This window comes from Chelonoidis abingdonii, chromosome 7 (genome assembly GCF_003597395.2).
Source record: "Chelonoidis abingdonii isolate Lonesome George chromosome 7, CheloAbing_2.0, whole genome shotgun sequence".
NCBI classification, from domain to species: domain Eukaryota; kingdom Metazoa; phylum Chordata; order Testudines; family Testudinidae; genus Chelonoidis; species Chelonoidis abingdonii.
Genome location: NC_133775.1, coordinates 87,674,959 through 87,698,434, shown reverse-complemented (window position 1 = coordinate 87,698,434; position 23,476 = coordinate 87,674,959). Strand labels below are relative to the sequence as shown.

The window sequence follows — 23,476 nt, the reverse complement described above, 5'->3', positions numbered from 1 at the left end:
AACAGTCTTGAAAGGCCCCACCTCTTCTCATTGAGGCCATGCCTCTTCTGGTTGAGGCCACGCCCCACTCAGGACTCCGGCATACTGGTAAGTCCTTTAAACTACTTTCACCCCTGGTCTTAGGCCACATCCAGAAATGGATGATTCTTCCTCCTCAATTTCTCCAAGATCTCTTTCCTTTTCTTTCCATCCCTGAAGACAAATCTCTTCAAGGTTTCATTGCTTCCTGCCATTACTACTGCAACATTGTTATTTCTGGCCTCCCAGATATGCATGTTGCTCAGGAATGCTGTTAGCTTAACAGCACTGGAAACTGAATTTCCATACAGAACTTGTGTAGTTTGATACTGCACAGGCAGTCAGCAGGAACACAAGCTTCCCCTGCACTGTCCTGGCCTCTTTCCTGACACTCTTGAAGAAGATGCTATTAAATGCCAATTGTGGAAGCAGTTTTTGTGATGTGGACATCTGTCCTACTAAGAACTGGACAGAGACTCCCAAATTATTTCATGCTACCATGAAAACACCTGTCAGATGACAACAGCTTTTGGCTGCTAGAGACCTTATCGTATTTGAACAAGGATGATTATCCCACTACCACACTCATGAGATACCTACTCCCCCAAGTTTTGCTAATATTCCATTATCTGCAAGCAAGATACTGATCATTAAGTCATCAGTAATATTTTTTTTTCTGAAATCCTATATTAAAACAATTTTATCACGTGAAACAAACCACTAAACCACTGTTGGCGCCAAAGTTCATTTTAAAAGGATGAAATCTAGTGGATTTATTACTATTTTACATGTTTCACTGTATGAACATTTCATGTTTAAGTCTTCATTTTTTTAAAAAGATAAGCAGATAAATTGGGTTTTAAATGTTTAATTTTTGCATCTGTGTCCACACATCACATCTTAACGTAAAGGATTTTGCTACTCAGGGATACATGAGCATGAAAAATACACGAGAGTCTAAATCTAAATGACAGCAGCCCTGGAACAATGAAAATAAAATCTCTCTCTCCCTCTCTCTCTCTCTCTCATATGCATACAACTCAGCTGTCAAACTGAAATCCCATTTCTAAGCCAAAAAAAAAAAAGAAAAAAAAAGCAAGCTCATTCCAACATGAAGTAGCAAAATTAAAAAGGGATTAACTCAGTTCTACAGTTCAGCTTAAACAGATTCCTCTTTTCTGATGCTCCCTTACTTCTAGAAGTACTAATCTAATGGCTTGCTGATATGTCACATTACAGCTCTCATGGGAAACTACCTGGAAACTTGTCAGGGCTTTAGTATGGTACGATACAACTCTCTGTGAGTGAACTTCATCATAGCTGTAGCACTAGGCAACTTCATGGCAGTGCTGCAAATTAGTGAAAATGCTTCAAAACCACAAGAAACCTACAGGAGCCTTTGTAACCTCTATAAAGTCATGGCCCATGGAAAACTCACTGGGCTCCAACTTTGACCCTTTCTTCATTAGAGTTAAGAAAATGTATTGATCCTGCTCTGACTAGGATAGGATCACAGTCACTACTGAAATGTAAGCCTGTGCTGAAGCTTTCTGCAATGCAATGGAGATGACCTCTTCCACGATTAGCATTTAGCAAATCCTACTAGAACTGGAGATGAAAATTCTTACCCACAACTGAATTTCTTCCCACATTTGGGATTATTCAGATTTGAGATTTTGATTCAAACCCATTATAAAGATAGTGTCAACCCTGAACTTTCAGTTAAGTTCCCCAGAGTAAAGGTTTTTCAGATCTAGGTTTTGGAACAGACACACGCCTAATAAGAACAAATCTGAAATCACCTCAAAGAAAACCAAACATTTCAAATGGAAGAGGAGATTTTCACTGTTGCTCCATACCTAGTGCTCCGATAAGACACATGATGAACAGAAGTCCCACACAAAAGAAAATATCAATGTTCATGCGCCGTTCTATCTTGCTGCGTTTGTAACGAGGCCCACTGTTATTCAGCATGGCCTTGGTTTCATGACCTTCAAAAACACAAAGGTAGAGAGATTTGTTTATTTAGTTTCTTACCTGGGGGAGGGGACAGGGAACAGAGACAGACTTAATACACATCTATACCCAACATGCTGGTGATCACAATCTTCACTTGACTCCAAGCATTTTACTCGGGGATGGGGGGGGGGAGGTGGGGAGGGAGGCTGGTGCCCACAATCTTCACTTGACTCCAAGCATTTTATTCGGGAGGATGGGGGGCGGAAGGGCACGCAGAGGAGGGGGGTTTCAGATGGGAGTGGTGTCAGGGCTGAAGGATCACAGGAGCGTTTCCCTGCCTTCTCCACCTGGTATAATTTACCAGGAAGGAGCGTTCCTGTGTCCTAAGTCACAGCAAATGCATTGCAGCTGGGCATTTTACCTGTACAGCCTAGTGGGGCCCAAGCCTATCACACACCATTTATGCCACTGTCCCAGGCATTCCTATTTATACTAAATTGATGCATTTAGGTGGTAAATACAAGGACCCCAAATTCTCACTTACACCAAGGCCCCACAAGAATAGCCGTTTGCAAGAGGTCTCCCTGGCCAGCATAAGGCATATGCCAGCTCTGGTCCCAGTTCCTGCAATACAGGGCATGTCAAGGGCTGACTGAGGTTGTGGCTGGAGTATAATGTACAATGGCTAATGTCTGCTTTCCGGAGACCAACGGCAGTAGAGCATACATTAGAGCAAAACTGAGTGGACTTAACTTACACAGTGCCAGGCAGGTCTCGCCTTCCCCAGACCACAAGGGTGGCTTAAAAAGCTACTTTTCCTTCCCAGCCTCACTTCCTGCCTAAAACACTTTATTCCTCTAACTGAGAATTGGGGCCAAGAATTTGAATGCTGCTTTAAAGCGCAAATCTGAATACAAGCTTAACTATGGAGTTGTTTCTGACACCTTCATGCTATACACACAAATAAATACACACACAATGTAAAATGTATATGTTTAACTACAAACAGAAGACACAGAGAAACTTTTAAGATGAAGAATTTCTATGAAACAGACGTTAGGGGGAGCATGTTTCACATTAGAGTCCAGCTTTACAAGCACTAGAAGGAAGTAAAGCTTCTAATTAGGTCTGGAAGGATTCCAAAAACCAATTACATTACAGATTTCAGCTGTCACACACATTTCACTCTCACAAGGGCAGTAGAGTCAGCAGGACCACAAGGCTTATACCAACATTTGAAGATCCAGGGAAACGTACGTGCTTCTACTTAACAGCTAAATCTGCTTGATGTGAAAAGGAAGTAAAGTAAGATTTGGAAAACATAAAAATCTTATACAATAAGATAATATACATCTTATTTTACTTCCTTTTATATATAGAAATAAAAACTTTGATTAGGTGGTCTACTGATTTCTAACTACTTTTGAATATCTCAGCAGCTAAACTGGCTTAATTAGAAGCTGTTAGTCACATTTGACGTGTACAAACTTACAGAAAACCCAATATGTCAGATCCAGAAGTGAATTATTTTAATGTTATTTAGCTCTTCATTATATGATTGTAAAGTATGAACAACACAGTAGGATAGAAAAATATTAAACGTATTAAATTCGAATCAAGTTACTACATTTGTAATGGCAATAAGAGACTAGTGAAAGAAGTACAAAGATGAAACCTGCATGTAAGAGCCTGCTTTTTCTATCCTATTAATTTTTCATACTGCACCTCTCATTCTGATAGCTAAATAACTTCCAGTGGTGCTTTAAATGATGTCATATGTGATTCTTTCTCCATTTATCTCTCCAAAGGATAAACTATGTATAGATTTTTGTTTGCAACTGCATGGTATATGGGAATGATGGGTTGTTTTTTCCTTTGTTTTATCATATGCTAGATGCTTTTATTTGGGAAGACAAGGTCAAAGAAGCATGCCTTAAACAGGAAGAGGAAGTGATCAGTAAGTGGTCCAGCAATGCCACTAATGCTGTTGCTGTTCCACATCGTAGCCCAAATTCATATTGCACAGCATCTATTATTACTCTTTGTTCCTATTTCAGTAGTGCTTAGAGGCCCCGATCAAGATGACGGCCCCAATGGGCTAGGTGTTTGACATGTATATAGACACACCTCCCTGATCCCAAATATATTAAAATCTAAAAAAAATATCTCAGCAAGCTCAGAATGAAAATTTGATCTCGACATCATCTTGTGACAGGCTAAGACTATGAATTAGAGGCATGAATTACACTGCATTTCTAGGCCCTCCCCATAACTCTGAACATGCTGTTTTAACTCACTCTCTTGCTTAGCTGCAGGGGGTGGCAGGTGAATACTTAGGTGACCAGACAGCAAGTCTGAAAAATCGGGACAGAGCATGGGGGGTAATAGGAGTCTATATAAGAAAGAGACCCCAAAATCAGGACTGTCCCTATAAAATTGGTCACCCTATGAACACTAATGTCTCACTTTCTAGTTGCTGAATGAAGGGAAGAACTTCTCTTGGCTGCAGGATTGAAGTTTCTCTCTTGCTTCCTACCACCTTCATGTCTGGGATGAGTGCAATTCATGTAGCCCCTCCTCTATCATGGTTGGAAGAGTGTATCGCCCTGTGCTGGCTGAAGCTTCAGCTATGAGGCCTGTATGCCCTTTTCCCTTAGCACAACTGCCTCACATTTAACCATCTGCGTAGACATGGAAAGTAAAGTCACATACCAGTGAGATGTGAGCCACACAGGCTAGGCAATCACTTTCAGCGATTGCTCCACAATTCACAGATGTCTCCATTAAAGGTAAGTTTAAGAGGTAACCGAGTTATACAAATGGAGAACATGTCATCATATAAATATAACATAAGTGATAATGGTGATTCAGAAAAAGAGGTTACAGACCCTGATTAAAAGTCACAGTATAATCAATGTCAATGAGTCCCAGAAATGAAGCTAGTGCTGGCTCAGAGAAGATGCTGTAGGTGAATCTAATTTTAGAAACAAAAAAGTGAGAATAAACTCTTACATTGACATTAACAAGTGGGTCTCAGCTGAAAAAATCATATTGAAGGCATGCTCAGGTCACAGTCACCATGGCACAAAAATGACTTTGATACTCTAACCTTCAAAATGAGTGGAGGAAGCAGTGAATAGACATTCAAGTAAAGAGCAGAGATGCAAACCATATTAGGATCTGTGATCAAAAGAACACACCAAAAATGACTGCAATAGACATGCATTGAGAAAAGTAGGATTCCTAAAAGGAGAAGTGAAGAGAAATGATCCCAACTTCACAGTGAACAGTTGCCCCAATTTTTTTTATAGTAGCTATTTCAAGGAGGTGAGTGATGGGGCTTGGCAGTCTGTGCTGGAGTGGTACAAAGGTTGCCATAATAGAAACAGGTATTTCTGTTAAATGGACATTGTCATAGCATTTGGCATCTAGCCAGGGGTGCAAATGAATGACACTCACAGTGACTGTCACTTCACATTTCAGCTAGCAAGTGTTCTGGGAGGAATGGCCATTGTTCTTCCTCTATAGCCCAACAATCACCCATGAAAATATTTGAGCTCAATAGAAGGCCTGACTACAACTGTGAACCTTGTGATGCTGCTACAGATCTGGGCGCTGATGTCTTTATGGCTTGTATAAGTATATGAGGTGTCTCTAAGCTCTGTTCCCCACCACCTGTACCGGACTCATTCCTGGGATGTGGAGCAGATCACTTTATGCCTTCTTCACTCCACCAATTTTTGAGTAGCAGGACATCTGAAATCAACTAACAAGCAGGATCATCTACCATCACTATTAGCCATCAGGCACCAATGGGCGGAAACCTTAGCTTCAGATTGGAACCAAACCCTTAGAGATAAACGGCCAGTACTTTCACTTTATCAACCTATTTCATTCCCATAAACTACCACTTCTTAAAGTAAAGTATTATGGCTCAGTATCAGACTAGACATATTCATTGTAAGATATCTCAAGAGCAACTCCACACTTAGCTAAATGAAAAGGTAAAAAGTGAGTTGTTACCTGCATAAATGACAATTCCTATTGCAATCTCAGTATTTCTGATTGTACAGCCACGAAGCAAAAGGCTTTCACTGCCAAAACCAATCCGTTTGTGATCAGGCTGCTCCCTACAAAGAAGAAAATAAAATGATAAGATTTGCCTTTTTGTTCTGTTCTATGCATTTTTTTCCCCTTTGGGTTTGAATCAGCAAATTTTGAGGACTGAGAAATGTTTCACTGTATCTGGCTTCAGTCAGGGATCCACACTGGAGGTGTATAGAAGTCTTTGTATCTTATGATACAGAACCTGTCTGTATGGACTAAAGCATCAAAATTTAAATCTTAAGATGATTTATGTGGTTGAAGCCTCTGATTGTGTTCTTTGCCTAGCAGATTCAGTATTTAATAAATGAAGATAAGACAGACTGTGCAATTTAACTCACAATTCAGATGGAATTATTAAAGAAATCTTATAGATGTTCTCTCTCTGAGGTTAATGGTTAAGATTAATAAATTTTGTAAAATTGTAGAAGCACAATTGTACAGATACCACACGTGTATATGAAGAATATCCTTTGTCTGCTGTGTTTACCATTCAGGGGCTCATCTCTGTGAGGCACCAGCTGGGGGGAAGAGATTTTTCAAAGAAGCTTGTGAGTTTTCCCCTTCACTGTATTATTGATCCCAGCATTCTTCCTCCTTTACAGAATCCCAGTTTAGGACGCACATTCACAAGACAGACCTCATTGCTAGTAAGATGGGCAGAAGCGGAGGTTCGATTTACATGCTGAGCAAATCACTATGAAGCTATTCCTTCAAGTAAACAAGTCATTATCTGCCTCCAGCAACACAACAGTGAAAGTCTGATGTTTTCAAAGACTCTATTACACACCAAGCTAGGTTCCTGCTGAGGTCATTCAAGTTGGGATTTATGATGTGGGTCAGTCCTAACATGGTGGAACTGATATTGCTACTTTAAACATCAGCATTGAACAGGAGCTTCCCAAGTGTTCATGGCTTCCATTTAATTTTTTAACTTCTCTTGGTGACCTATGGTATTATTCATACCTGATTATACACTACCTCTCACCTTACATAATCACTTATACCTGTGCAAATGAGTGCAAGGTAAACGAGTGCACTCAGTGTTTTCAAGCCAGTTTGCCCATTTGTAAATGACAACACAAGATGCAAGACAATGAAGAATTAGGTCAGAATGTTTACAAACAAACTCCATGGACTGTTGGAAACCACTTTGCTCTTAAGTTTCATGAGCTAGGCAAAGTAGCATACGCTCCAGTTTGCAATGTAAACCCACGAATCAGTCATGGGAATGAATGGGACAGATTTTCAAAAGTAGCTTGTAATAAGTGCCCAAAGTTTCTCATTTGCTCACAAAAAAGCAATTTGCACATGAACATCAGGCAGTCAGACATTAAATGCTATTTGTACATGAAAATCAGTTTATGGAGCAATAAAGATTAAGTGTCCCAAAACTAGTGACATAGCAGTATTGTATTGTATTGCACTGCTGATGTGTTAGTTAAACTGCATTAATTAAAATGTCTTCACTAACACACAAAAAACTCCAGCAACCTCTTTTTTCCCTCGTCTAGATAAGGCATTGGTAAGATCATATCCTAAAAGCCTCTGTGTGTCCCTTTGCTCAAATTTCAATCCAGTAAGGAACACTTTTTCAAGCAAGTCAAACAGGCATTGTGATTTCAATAGAGCCAGTTCTTAGGAATTACTATAGTTTTATAGTGAAGCTACAGAAAATAACTGTACAACTTAGAAACAATTCTTGGAGGAATCTCAGTGACTCTCAGCCTTTCCAGACTACCGTACTCCTTTCAGGAGTCTGATTTCTCTGCGTACCCCTAAGTTTCACTTCAATTCAAAACTACTTGCTTACAAAATCAGATAGAAAAATACAAAAGTGTCACTGAAAAAAATGCTTAATTTCTCATTTTTATCATATAATTATAAAATAAATCAATTGGACTATAAATATTGTACTTACATTTCAGTGTATAGTATATAGAGCAGTATAAACAAGTCATTGTCTCTATGAAATTTTAGTTTGCACTGACTTTGCTAGTGCTTCTTATGTAGCCTGTTGTAAAACTAGGAACATATCTAGATGAGCTGATGTACACCCTGGAAGATCTCTGCATACCCCTAGGCATACATGTACCCCTGGCTGAGAACCACTGTTCTAGAGCAGATTCTTTGCTGGAGACATTGTGTTCATTGTGTGCTGGGTCACACTCATTTGTTGGAATATCAACTTCTGTTGGAAAATTACTTAAAATAATGCTGGTTTCCCCTGACTAGGCTTCTAAATTGTCCTAACTAATAGTAAAACTAGAGGGAAGAACTCAAGCCTCATTGATCATTAAATGCATTAAACTACAATGAATATTTTTTTGCTGAAGATTCTTTCTGCTGTCCTTGGACCAACATGATGAGAAACATTGAATGGATTCTGCATCCACTAAGCTTGGGAGATAGTAAATATTTCTGGAATGGATTTCTCATACAAAACTCCTGTCAGAGTTCCAAAATTTGGTGTCAGATCTTTGGTTCCATCTGATGGCACACAGTGCAGTCTGTGTGCGCGCATAGGTGATATACAGTCCATCCTTGCACACCCAGTATCCTGCTGCAGCCTCTATGTAGGGCAGGTTGCCCTGTGCCATAGAAGCCTAATTGAGAGGGCTGTCATAGTTTATGTTCCAAGCAACTAGTCCCAGGAGGCCAAAACTGGATCAATATTAAATAGGGGTTTCCTAGCAGCACCCCTTGACTCTTCTAAGATGTCAGATGGGAGAGTAAGTGGAGGATCACCTTACACTGGGTAAATCTTCCAGGCCAGATTCATATGGGTTTACACCAATGGAGAACAACAAAGTGAATACACCACAACAAAACCTGGCCCATACTGTGTCTTCCAGAAGTTCTAATATTCTCATTGCTCCTATGAAGAGGCATTATGTATGCCTCTTATAACCATTTTACAAAAGGTAACTGAAAATAAGAGGCAGATTCTTTCCTCACTTGCACATATTTTACATTAGTATAATCCCATTGACTTTAATGGAATTACTCTTCATTTCTGCTAGTACAAGAAAATCAAGCCACAGTAGCTCATCCCTGGATGCCTTTTATTTCCTGTGAACATACATATAGAGAATCTAGATCTTTGAACCTGAACCCCTTTGAACATTAGGAGAGATTTAGATTTAGACCCTGGCCCAGACAAGTCCTTCTGGTGTTGGTTTCAGGTCAGATTTAAAATTTAAAGGGACCTATACCTGGATTCAGACATAGCTGAAGTCTCATGAGAAGGGCTCATGTGATTCAGGCAACACTGAATCCAAACACAAGTATTGGCATTGATTTAGCTACAAACTCCAAATCCCATCTATGCTGGACCTACAACACAGCTTCCACAGCTTAGGAAGTGGTGGAGCTATTAAACCTATTACTTTCTGTTAAATACTTAGTTCTAAGCTCAGAGGGGATTTGACACATTTATAGAAACAGATAGCAAGTACTTACACAAAACCGTTGAATTTATTGAGATCATTATTTGGCTTTTCACAGACTATGGTATTTTGGAAAAGTTCTGGATCAAATGGAGTGTTCTACAAAAGAAAATACAGTGGGGATTAAGTCCAACATGTACTTTAAAAAATGTAACAATCAAAACATCTCACAGCAGTTGTGACTGGCAAACATGTCTATGGTTGCTAGCATAGGAAGCCTTCTGTTGGAAGGGTCATATAACATTAGATTGAATGCAACAATCCCAACAGATCCACCTCACTACTGCAAAATAAAGAACAATGGGCAAGAGCTGCTGAGGGCAAATTCATGGCTTGCAACATACAGACTCATCCAGCCTTTTGTCTCCCATTATTGTATAAAATATGAATTCTGACCTTGGATTTGCATCCAGAGCTTTTATTGAATTCAGTGAGCTGTGGATGCATTCAAAGGCAGAAGTTGGCCAAATTTGCTGCTAGCTCCTCCAATAATCTTGTTTTGATGAGGTATTTACAAGATAACCAATCAATCCAGGCCTTTTCTTTATGCAAATTAACAAAAAGTAAAACTGACCATACTTAGATTTAACTGAGCATTTTCATCCCATTCAGCATAGCAGACATTTCATTCAATCTCTGGCTTTTCTGGGAGCACTAGCTCCAGTTCTATTGTTCCAACATTTATACAGTACACAAATACCCAGTGACATATGGTCACAACATGATGTGGTGCTGACAACAAACATACAAACAACAGGAAGTCAAGGGAACAAACTGATTAGTTCATTAAACTCTAACCTCTAACACTACTAGACACCACCACAATCCAAACTGCTTTCCACCAAGCTTACTGAGGTCAACATTTTATACATGCAAAAAGCACACATTAGGGCATGTGGTTTGTTTAGGTAACTTGAAGGTAACAAGGTAATAACCAAGCTAAATAATCTGAGCTCAAAGCACATTTAACTCAGAACACAACTGATACTGAGTTAATAGCTGATGAATTGAGGATGGCCTCCTATTAGTGCAGAATTTTGTGTTTTGTTTAACATTCAGGTTGCTCAGTTATAATATAAAAAGGTAGGAAATACAAAAGATGTAGTTCATAAGGTATCAGTAACATGGTAACATCACACATATGTAATATTTTCTATTCCTCTTTTTCCTTGTTAAATATGTAGTTCAATACATTTTGGTTTATGTTGTTAAATCTATAAAATAAAATATACAGATTTCAACTATGCTGGGCAGAAAACTTAGTTTCATGAAACATTTTGAAAATTTGTTTTCATTTTGATGTGAACGAAAATGAGACTTTTTGAAATTTTGTTGTGAAAAGCAGAGAAAAATAAACCTCTTCAAATAGCCAATAATCCTGATACAGAGCAGGGACTTAAACCCAAGTCCCCCATATCCTAAGTGAGTGCCTTAATCACTGGGTTATTGGATATTCTGGGATGGGCTGATTTCCCTCTTACACCTCTTACCTTCCATCCTTTAGTCAAGACAACTTCCCAGCAAAATTTTTGTAGAAATCAATAAGATTCTGTGAAGCATTTCAGTTTTGATGAGATAGCATCTTTCAACAGAAGAAAGTTTCAACCACCATTTTTCAGTCAGCTCTAGTTTCAACTCTTTGCACTAAGAGTCTCTCCTACTTATTGTTACAAAGCTTAGAGATAGTTTGAGGTTTATGGAACTATAGACTTGATCTAGCAACGCACTTAAGCACGTGCACGAGATAAATTCCAAGCCATGGGTGAAGAATGTGTAGAATTATGGCACCTGACTGCAACCAGTGGTGGTGGTGGTGGTTTATCCTCATTTAAAGGATATGACAGGTTCTTCCTGCATCTTCCCTGTCTGTACCTACATTCAGAGGAGTGAACTCTGAACTGTGAATGGGTGGTATTGATATTCATATTTAAAAAATATAATAAAAATAAACCACATGCAATGAACTAATAATGTTGTTTGGGAAAATGCAGACATTTTCTCCCTTTTTCCATCAAAAATTTGAAGTGTTTGAAATTTCCTAACTCACTTAATGAACTAATGGTGACAGATATGGCAATTTCCTGCAATATGCTTGAAAAAAACATGTTGAATTAAGTTTAAGTATCTTTGGGGTCCACTGTACTCAATGCAAAGTTTAGGTACTATTGTGGGCTGAGACTTTATGAAACCTCTCGGGGCCAGGAGGAAGAGAGATGTGATTTAAGGCGTGATTGATCAAAGGACTATACTGAATGACATACCAGATGAGAAAAGACTTTTGGGACAACACTTTCAAAGTGGATTTCCTGGGAAATGCCTAAGGCGAGGTAAATGCAAGTTCCCGACCTCCAGTTATGCAAAATTCCTCCCTTTTGAAGCTGCTCTCTGAGGAGAGGTTCTTTGTTTGCTGATTACCTGTTCCTGGACACTAGACATCAAAGCCACAGCTGTATAAAGAAACAGATGAACTGCCCGGCTGCTTTCTCTTGTTCTAAAATCTGAGACAGTTATGAACTAAATCTGAGACCATTGTGGGTTTTAGAAGGCTGACACCTACCAGCATCTGAGTTTGGATTTAGAGTGACCTCTCGTAGGCTTATTAGCATGTGTATAAGTTCTTTTATAGTTGTTAGTGTTTTCTGTGTAGTGCTTTCATCTTAAGAATAAATGTCTTTGCTTAGAAAAAGTGGTGTAGTAACTTATGACTGTTGTCCATTACAGTTGTTCATAGCCTTCAGAGAGAAAACAAAGAAAGTACAGACATTGGCCTGTTTAGGCAGTCTGGCTTGCTGGGGATGTCACAAAATCTAGGCAGGGGACTCCGCAGCTTGAAAAAATCCCAGTCAGAAGGGACATAGACTTGGGTCTCTGCCCAAGAAAGGCGATGGCTGAGGAGCAGGGAGCTTAGAGTGGGTCCCCTTGAGGGACCACAAGGTGGAAATACAGGTGCAGTTGCCCTGAACTGTGACACTAATGATGATGATCTGTTGTTTCATCAGAGGATCAGTTGTGCTGCAAGTAACCTCATGTTTAATGTAATAAGGTAAATATAGTCTTTCATTTGAAAAGAGGACTAGCTACAATTTTGGACTGCTATAATCAATTAAGTAAATAGTTTTAAGAATGCAAACTAACTGTGGGTTGCAAATCTATTCAATAGGAATTTTAATTAGGACAAATTTTAAACAGTGAAATAAACAGATGAATAAAACTATTAGATTAATAAAAGATTACATTAATTGGAGCATTAGGAGATGAACTGAAGCCACAGATCCTCTCACATTGTAAACAGAGTGGATAATTCAGAATGTGAAGCAGCTAGATAAATAGTTACAACACAATGCAGTTTATTATCCTGTACCTTAATAGTCAGAACAAAAGCTAATGGGAAGACAAGTTATTTGAAAGACACAACAGATCAGTGCAATGGGCCATACTGATTTAGGCCCTGATGCTGGGAGGTGCTTATTGCCCTCAACTTTCATTTATCTTCATTGGGAGGTAAAGGTGCCATAGCCTTGGAGGAGAAAGAGCCTCGCAGGATTGAGTCCATACATTTTAAAGACCAGTCATCTGAAAAAATGGAATTTTATTGTTGTTCAAAATAATAGCATGGGCTCTGAACCTGAAAAGCACAAAACATAAAACCTACCGAGTAAAATTATTTCTTAGTTCTCTCCCCAGTACTCATATGATCTTATGAGTATTAACTTACTTAGACTCTAAAGATCTCTGAGAAATGCCTTGTATGACAGCCATAGGAGTCTCCATTGAATTAAATGAGGTGGGTGGAATAGGGGATGAACTTGCTGCCAGATTTACCTAACTACTGAACTGCTGAAGTGAATTAAAAATGGGATTAAAAAAATGAAACATTTTTTGTGGTACAAATATCTATTTGGAGATTTCTGCAATAGTTGTTCCTATTTTTGTGCCTTATGTGTATTCTCACTTCCTGCTAACTAAAACATTGATGTTTAATTCCAGGAATTATCTACATGTTCTTTATTTTTGCCCTATTTGCAACTCTGGTTCCAATGGTACAAATTATTCCATTCCTCCTGATGTAGCTGATTAAACTTGTTTTGTCTTATCTGACACCTGTCACTAGTATATTTGAAAAGTCATTCAAGAGTGGGATGAATATAACTGTTCTAATGTCAAACTGTCTCAATTTTAGGATTTCTCAAAAGGTGGCACCAAATGAATAATTCAATCAGTTGCTTTGGAGAAAGGAACAATATGAATTATGCAATAATATCAAACATCAGATATTTAATTTCTCACTGCCCAACATACAAACTGATGACTAGACAGCCAATCTTCAATTTTAATTCAAATTTGTCCTAATAGCCTACACAATAATATATTGTATTTTCAAGAAGGGCCATTCACAAAGTTATTTTCAGCTTACTGTGCACTGGAACTATTTATCCACAAGTTAATATATGCCAAAGTGTTGCTTAGGAACCTAACAATAAAAACTCATGGGGCATAAGAGTGGCTGGGAATGTGGTGAAAGCTACACCTCAAATCTATGCACAAAGACTGAATTAGAAAGGGTGTAGTGAATTGAATTGCTAGTTCTACGCAGAAGGCAGGTCACCCTTCACCCAACTCTCTTGTTTTTGTCTTGTATCCCTGCACAGTCTAAAGGAGATGGAATTCCTTGGACATTGGGAAATGGCCACTGCAGATTCTGCCCAGTGGGAAGCAAAATACCACTTGCAACCCAGAAAGTACTGTCATCTGGTCCTACAAGCAGGAAACACGGTAATATAAGCACTTATTTGTGCCAGATAATATTCATTTATAATTGTGCATGTCTGTAACACACCTACACAAATCTGTTGCTTACCATACTATACATTCATGGCATGCATCTGTGGCTGTATGAGACTGAGTAAGTATTATTCAGACCTTCAGAACAAGCTTATATTGCATTTCATGGCACCAGTTGTCATGGAAACAGAGGCAGAATAGCCCGAATATTGTCACATTTCCAGCAGGCCTACCTGATTAGAGAACCCTTTCACAACTTGTCTTTGTTTAAGATTGGTCTCCCCATCGAGGTTTGCAGTCTCCAAGTGACAGATCCCATTCTGATCGGAGGAGTACAGTAACAGGATATCAGCAGGGATGATCTCGTTACATTGCAGCTGCACAAAGTCTCCCACTCGCACATCTTTCCAGCACTTCTCAATATAGTCGCTTTCTTTCCTGTTGTGTTAAAGAAGTGCCATATTTGAATAGCCACATTAGGAAGAAAAGTCTATAGCTACTGGTTCTTTAAGAAAAGAAAACTGGGGTATTCCATAATTTAGGTTTTGGTGCATAGGAAAACAGAGAGCACCAATCTATAGTCTCATAGCATCACTTCTACACACCTAACGTTGGAAAGCAAGTTGTGTAACGTACACAGTAAGATCTTTAACCGAATCCCATTCAAAGTAAAATGATACCGTGGTGATAACTATCTAAGACACTAGCATCACCCCAGGTTATGTTTAGTCTCTTACGAGAAAATATTAAGTCTTTAAGCCTCACAATGGTGGGCACTTTTAAAAATATCGCATTTTAAGACTGAAGCCTGAAAGATGCACTGAATAGAACTTCTGTACTGAGTTTCAAACATTCCACAGAAAATGCTACATTACTTGAGGCTGGAAGGCTACTTATTTGGGGTTTCCCAACACCAAAAAGAGACACTTGAACAAGTCAGACTAACTTCTCAGTTGCAGTTATTTCAGCTCTCCCTGGTTATTAAATCTTGAAAGGTTACGACAATCCTCAGGCTTAGCCCATATGCATGATTTCAACACATGCAACAACTGAGAGGTACCACCTTAAAAATAAGTAACATACTGTGATTTTTTTTTTTTAAAGGGCAATGAAAATCTCAAGGTGAAGAACATTTACAGGTTTTGAATTAGTGAAAACAGAAAAGAGTTATAGCCTCGGGACTTAAGGAAAAGGAATATGGTTTGTTTCAAAGCATAATAAATAAAATAAGAACTAGAGAACAGACTTTCCCTCCATGGTTCAAGGAAGGGCAAGCATTTTTGAAAGTGACTGCAGACTGCAGCTTTGGGCTTTAGAAAATCTGGGGTCGCTGGAACACTGTCTGCTGCCTCAAGCTTCTCTGGCTCTGATACTCAGCTGCCTGCTTTAGGTCTTATTCCACACAGATTTCCTTTGGATGTGTGAAACTCTCCATCATATCAGATTTTTCCCTGAGGCCTGTCTCTAGACCCTTTTACCAGACCTATCCCCAGGCCAGTCATGTGTCACAGGAAATAAATGGAAGCAGGAAATGGCTGATTTGGCTGCTGCACTTTGGCCAAACTGTGTCATAGAGCAAAGTATCTATTGCATATGCAAATATTTCATTAGTGTGCTCTGACACAGGAAACTTTTTAGTTCCCTCATAAAAACAGAGGACACAGGGCAGGAATTAGCTAGAACTCTGCTTATTATGTTTGCGACTAAAATAAAGAAATATAGGGCATGTTTTATATATAGCATGTGGGGGGTATGGTCTGACTGACAAGATGTGACAACGCCATTTAAAACAGTGTGATTCATTGGCTGTAAGTCCAGGGGTCACCTCTCCCCAATAAGGAGTGCTTGGACTGGACCGTCCTCAACCATGGGCTGGAAAGAGGGATTTGGGTGACCAGACAGAAAGTGTGAGAAATCAGGACTGGAGATGGGGGGTAATAGGTGCCTATATAAGAAAAATTCCCCAATATTGGGACTGTCCCTATGAAATTGGAACATCTGGTCACCCTAAGAGGGCTCCTTCCACACAACTACACAAATGCAAATCAGTCCCCCATCCTCGTGTCTGCCTCCTGGATACCAGAATCCATGGATTGTCCCCAGCTCCCAGATGACTGAAATGATCCTGCAATCTTTGCCCTAGTCAAAACAGGAAAACCAGAGAATCTTCCATTGCAGAAACGTATTAAGTAGTTATCTTTCTGCACAATAGAGGAATCTTCTTCACAACTGTGATATATTTGCTATATTTCCACTGCACTCTCTATTACCCAGTCTGTCCTCTCTTTTACCAGACTTATCTCCCATCTGAATCGCCTCCTGTTTTGCTAGTTTACCACCAAGTTTGTGTTCTTTGCTTGCTCCCCAGGTGTAAACGATTTTTTTGCTCTGGAGTAGCATGTGTATCCTAACACATCAATTTTCATTTAACAATTATATCCTATTTAACCCTTCATTTGAACAAGTTTATTCATCAAAGCTCATCATCTGCATATCCAGGCAATAAATACAAGTCACATTCATTTCTCTGCATAATTTCTTCATTTAGCCATAAATTAGTAACGGGATTTTCCCCCTCTTTTCTACTCCATGCCACTCAGTTCTCCGTCAGCTAGTGTTAGTGGGAAAAACTTATCCAAACTAAAGAATCTTGCAGAGAAAGGTTACTTTTGTAATGTGGTTTGTTGAAGTATCCTATTTCTGAACCTACAATAGGGAAAGATACTAGAATAGATGTTTGCTAAATGATTTAAGTGGCAATTCAACACCCCAGTTTCTCTTCACTGTTTAATTACCAGAAAGGCTATTCATTGCCTTGTATACTTCTCCACCTGGAGCGTTATCCCTTAATTAATAACTATGTCTCATTAGGAAGTTTGGAACAGATCTTTTATTTGTGGAGGTGACTCTCTTTTCAACGTGATCTGATGTGCTCACTGAATTCTCTTCCACACTTTCTGATTATCCAGCTCTGCACCCTGGCATACAAAATATGGTCATGCACTTTTCTGCTGGGTTCTCTCCCATCTTGGGATATGGGCTTCATTTACCACCCCAGTTACCCTAGAAGAATATTAACAGCTCTGAAAGATCAGTGCTAAACTAATAATGCAGCAGCACATGACTGAAGCATTCCAGAACACTGTAACTTGATTATGCATCATATAGGGTGAGATCAAAAAGCACTCAGCATTGGCTTACCTCTACTCCTATTGAAATCAAAGGGACTTTTACATTTGAATATAGTGGGAATAGGGTTAGGCCAATGGTGAGTGCCTTTGAAAAACCTTGCGTTAGACTTGCTGGGGCCCAGGGCAGAAACTACAGAGTGTGCACACACCCCACCTCCCTTACCTGCTCACTCACTAGATTTCTGCAATGTTTCTGAAGTCAAAGCCTGAGCCCCACTGCACAGCATCCCCTGTGGCATGTGGCCCTCGGAAAATGCCCTGCTTTCTACCCACTAATGCTGGCCTTGAACCAACAAACACAACCTGTCAGGCATGAGCCTAACAGTTTCTGCAGCTTGATTTATTTTTAAAGGTCTTTAAAAAAGGCCACAGAGCCACGCCAGATATTTCATTCTGAGGTCCCTTCCCACCCCCTTTCATCTTCACATAAATATCTGAGTAGTACTCCACTCAAGGCTTTTCCAGAATTTAACTTTCATTTTCATTAAGAGAAGAATTGATTTCTACACCAGACTTGGAGTCAGGACTCCTAGGATTCTATTCTATAGGTTTACTAGGTTTTACTTCTAATTAGATGATCTCTCAAGTTCCCTTACAGCCCTATATTTCTTGGCTTCTATGACACCCAAGTTTTAAAAATCAGCCTATTCCCATAACTTTTGTTTATTCCCCGTAACACTCTCCTCAGTTCAACCATGATTTTAACAGCCAGCATGTTTCACGAACCCCAAGAGCTAGAAATAAATGTTTTACATAATCTGAAAAAATCTGACTCAAGAGTTCAGACAGGGTAAAGTACTGGCTCTAATACTCTTGACTTACTCAAAATTAGGTCAGAATTGAAGTGGGAGGGGAAAAATGCAATAACAATTGGAAATATGTGATTGTAATGTCTAATATCTCTCAGCTATCAGGGCTAGTAGTGAATCCTATATCTAACTAGCTATAAGCATTAATTTGTAGCTCTGAGCAGTCACGAACTTTCAGGGCATAATAAAAAAAAGCATGTCCCGGATGTTGAACAAATATAAAGTTTGCTCCACCTACAACACACATAATTACTACTGATTTTCATGAATATGAAGATTTATTGTCTGAAAAGATAAATAACTCTGCAGCCCAATAAACCTGCTTACGTATTGACAGATAACAATTTATATTTCTACCTCTAGATGTTTAAATACTTGTATCTAAAAAGGAAGAATATAACATCCTGCTACCCAGGAACCTCTTGATGCCAACACATACCATTTTCTGATAACAATTTTTAACGCAACACAACTGTGAATCATTTCCTCATTGCATCCACTCTACATTATTACTTAAAAACCCACCTTGTAAGAATCTTCACAAACCTCTCTCAGTGAATATACTGGGTGTGAAATGTGTTTAAATATTGCTAAATATTTATAGCAATAATAGTTAATTCTTAAATCTTCCCTCATTTCTTCTTTTGTCCCCTTCTACTCCGATGTTTTACACACACTTCTGCTTTTTGTATCCTTCACCCATTTCTGACTTTGTGCCTTCTTTTCATGCCATGCTGCATGCCCAGAAAAACTTCTCAACTAATAGATGTCAAGCTCTTTTCCTACCCTCAAAAAAAAAAATACTTTCAACTTCTCAGAAAACTTCCAATTCACCCACCAGCTTCCCAATACCTTTCAGTAGGAAGGAAACATTAGAGAGGATGTGGTAGTTGTTTAGGTCATTTTTATTATTATTTATCATGTTTACTATACCCGTGCTTTGAGGCCAGCTGAAAACAGGGCCCTACTGTGCTAAGCATTGCACAGATATAGAAGAGGAGACATCTGTCATGCTCCCATGAGCTTACACTCTAAAGAGACAAGACAGACAAAAGGAAGGGGAAAGGGATAGAACATATAAGCAAAGCAACAATGCAATGGTGGCAAATGTCATGTCAGTTCTGTAATTTTGTTTTGCTATTTAAAATCATTCCAGTGGGGTTTTGTTGGGGTGTTTGAGAAGGAGATTAGTTATCTGGAAAGACAAAGGAAGAGAGGAGGTGAGAAAAGTTTGGTACAAGAAGCCGAACAGCACAGGGGAGAGGACGTTCAGAGTGAAGACTGCAGGTATCAGTCCGATGATATCATCGGTGTCCACGGCTCCTTGCTCAAACTACTTTCTGCTGATGCTTTTCTGGATTCAGTCACTGGGCTAGAAACTGCAGGGAAGAGTCAGACAGAGGCCACATGGCTTGGGGAGGGGAGATGCAGCACAGGTCCTAGTGTCCCCTAGTGTCTTTCAGTTGTCTCTTTTGCTTAGTTCTGGATCCAAGGGGTCTTTGGGGAGGGGAGGGGGGAAAGAGGGGTTGGGTGCTCTGCTCGGGCCCTATTTTGCTTCCCCACTCCCTGTGCATCAGTACCATCTTAAATTGCTTTCTGAAGCTGCTGTGCTGACTTCAATGCTGCAGGAAGTGCTGTTTTCTTGAGCAACATTTATTTTTCAAGGATTATGAGGCACTGACAGTCCGGTCAGCCACTGTCTCAGTGATTCCCCATTCACTACAGGGGAAGGGGTCCATTTTGTATGTGGCAGTACAGGTTTTCCTGGCATGTTTATAACCTTTGCTTGTGACCAACTCTGTTGTGATCACTCACTTCTTCCCTGACTCCCTCTCTTCAGAGTTGGAAAGTCTCTCTCAAATTTGGCTAATCTAACTATATAGACCCAAATATTAGTCACACTTAATGAGCTCTGACTGAAAGTAGTATGAGTTGATTGGAGGGCTCTAGAACTGTTACATAAATCAAGATTTTGCAGATGCCCCATGACAAAGAAGAGCTCTCACCATCCTGCATAGCTAAGGCATAAGTTTGCACTTGAACCCTGAACAAGTTTCAAGCCACCAACACTGTAGTTTTCTGCTCTTATGCTTTATCTGGTACAGCACACTGGTGAACAGAGTGATTTAATGGGGTGATGTAAAGGACATTTATGAAACATGTTGTTGATTGTGGACAAATTATTTAGTGTGATACCAGTTCAGCAATCCACTGGTCCCACAGACCAGTGCTCTGCTAGTATCCTGAGTGTAAAGCCAATGTCCAGGCTACATATTCCTGGCCAAATGAGTGGGCCTGGAGATCGCATGGGGAGAATATCATGGCGGTCAGGAGGACTATAAACTGCCTTTATAAACAACTGACTCACTTCTTTAGGCTTGTGCCTGTAAGGCTTGTGCTGACAATGGAGGTATGCAGAGCTGCACTGCCCCAGCAAGACCTGGAGGCATTGTGTTTCCAGGAGCACCTGGGGATCATGCTCACTGCTGTCTTCCTAGCAGGTTGTGGCATGTGCCCCATCCACAGTTGGCTAGTCAGGGTAGAGGGGGAATGGGGCTATGAGTACACTTCCCCCCTACTCCCCCATTTGGGGTGGGTAATGGAACTAGCAGCACTAGTCAGGGAACAGTCCTTGAGCCCATGCAAGCCAGAGACATGCAACCGTGGCTAGATCTGCACAGGGAGCAACTCCTTACACCCTCATCCTCTGCATCCCTATGCACATCCACCTAGGGGCCTGACAGAATCTGACCCTACATGTTAATTCTGTTAGCACAGCTGTTCTCAGAAATCCATCCCATCTGTGAAGCTGGTTGCTAAGAAATATTTCCTTGCTTACAGAGCTCTGCAACAATGAGCTGAAAGCCCACACCCTAAGAAGTCAATTCTATTTTCAGTTAAGCTGATGTTCAATGTTATTTATATATTAAAAAAATAAAAAGGTTCCATCTCAGCAACTTTGACAAATTGCCCCTTAAAAATATTTAAGTAGCTGTGCATTAAATGCTTCACAAAAGTGGGGATGGGTATTAATAAGACACAAATGCAGAGTGACCTTTAACACTAACAGCATTTAACACCTTCCTGGTAAAACTTTAGAATCTGTTTGTACAGATCATAAAAACAAAAGGACAGAGGCAGCCGACAGTAAGCAGATGATGTGCCATAACCTTTATGAGACATACTTGGGCACAGTGCTAGAAACTGCTGCAATGCAGTCCTGTCGTTCTCTCTTCCCACCTCTTGTTTAATTCCAATATCTACCAAACTCTTTTGTTCCATTCATCTTGCTCACAAAGATCTTTAGAAAAACCTGGCCCAATTATCTGACACCTAGACGGGTCCAAAAAGCCCATGTAAACAAAAATAGCCTATTGAAAGAATGAACTTGATTATGAATTTCAGTGAAACATACACAAAATTACAGGAAAGTTGTCTGAATAATAAAATTGTTGAGAGAGTAAACTGTCAGAAAGAGCTAAGGTTTATAGCCTGATTAAAGCATTTATGATGCTTAATGCCTTTCACCTTCAAGGAGCTTCAAAACTTTAATTTTACTATACAGAGTATTATTTAACTCATTTTACAGAGGGGAAACTGAGGCAGGAATGCCAAGTAATCTGCTCAAGGCCCCAATGACAGTCATTTTCAAAGCTGGGATTAGAATTCAGGAGTTCCCAGCTTCCAGGTCAGTTTTCTCATCACTAGACTCTTCCTCCCTTCATAGAGAATTAGAGCTATTAAACGAACATATTTGCTTTGTATCAAAATACTATGTTTCCCAAAAAAACCTGTTATACAGTTGTTGCAGTGAAATTAACAAGTTTCTTCAGTACAAAGAATCAGGTATGTTTTAACACGTTGTAGTGCCTTCTCTATGGATACAAGGCAGAAAGGAGCTCTTTACAAGCAACCCCTCCCGCCCCGACCAACACCACCGCCCCAGCTATCAGCTTTGAAACCACATAAGACCTTTCAAATGAAGCAGTTTCCTTTTAGAGATTCATATAGACGGGGAGCAAGGTCCATTTGCTATTCATGGATTTAAGTGCATAGTACAATCCCAAACTCCCCTTGCTAAATAAACAAAGTGATGTTGCAAATCTAGGCAGTTCTGGCAACGAACAAATACAAAGCAAACAATTATGCAATTTAAAAAAAAACGTGAGGTGATTTCTGATATGTGGGAAACTTGAAACCTGAGCTACTGGTTCCAATAAGCAGTGTCAGGACATTGGAATCAGGAAAAGCAGCACCCAATTAAATAAATAAGAAAAGATGAGAGATGTTAGTGTGGAGTCTCTGCTCAGAGAGAGAGTTGAGGGATGGGGTCAGGAGTGACGCCAGGGTTTTTGGTGCCCTAGGTGGGGGTCCTTCCGCGCTCTCGGTCGTTGGTGGCAAATCTGCAGCGGGGGGGTCCTTCCGCGCTCCCAGTCTTTGGGGCACTTCAGCGGCGGGTCCCGGAGCAAGTGAAGGACCCGCCGCAGAATTGCCGCCGAAGACCAGGAGCGCGGAAGGACCTCCCGCCACCGAATTGCCGCCGAGAGCGGCAAACTGCCACCCCCACAAATCCTGGCGCCCTAGGCAACCGCATAGGTCACCTAAATGGAAGCGCCGGCCCTGGGTGGGGTACAGGAAGAACAGGAGTCTGTAGGCAAAGAAAGTTGAACAAATAAAAAACAGGGCCTGGATCTTTCAAAATTAGGGATTTTCAATAGAGTCATTCTTGCTCCCACCTCCCGCTGATGGGCCTGCATATCTCATGCTTAGGAAAATCATTTCCTCTTCCTCCCAAGTTGTCCCAAGGCCCACCCAACAGTCAGCCAACAGCAATCAGTTGTGCCCTGGGCCACTGTTACTGTCTGCTGCTCTGATCTCTTTCCCTCTGACACATCTATTTGTGTGGATCACAGGTCCTTTCTGAATCTTTATCTGAGAAGAATGGCTCACAAAAAAATGGAGTGGCTGCAAATTGTTGGATATGGGGACGTGAATAAATGATTTGCATTGTGTCAACAATGTTCTCACAGTTTATTTCTTGGATTCAAACAAGACTGGAATTTCCAAACCAACACTGGGATAGGGAGGAAGGTGAAGGGGTGCAAATGGGTATTAAGAAAAAATAACATTAATCTGTCCAAGAGAAGACAAATCAAAGCTAGCC

At 40.1% G+C, this 23,476-nt stretch overlaps 1 protein-coding gene across 2 annotated transcripts in view; it reads right to left on the bottom strand.

Moving 5' to 3' along the window:
- ATP10B (ATPase phospholipid transporting 10B (putative)) overlaps positions 1 to 23,476 on the bottom strand; it is a 71,174-nt gene that overhangs the window by 37,634 nt on the left and 10,064 nt on the right. For both annotated transcript variants that reach the window (XM_032794353.1, XM_032794352.2), the window contains 4 exons: positions 14,546 to 14,750; positions 9,544 to 9,629; positions 6,001 to 6,107; positions 1,878 to 2,009 (listed from right to left, as the gene is read on the bottom strand). In XM_032794353.1, the coding sequence (XP_032650244.1) occupies positions 1,878 to 2,009; positions 6,001 to 6,107; positions 9,544 to 9,629; positions 14,546 to 14,750 (530 nt within the window). The remainder of the gene's footprint in view (positions 1 to 1,877; positions 2,010 to 6,000; positions 6,108 to 9,543; positions 9,630 to 14,545; positions 14,751 to 23,476) is intronic.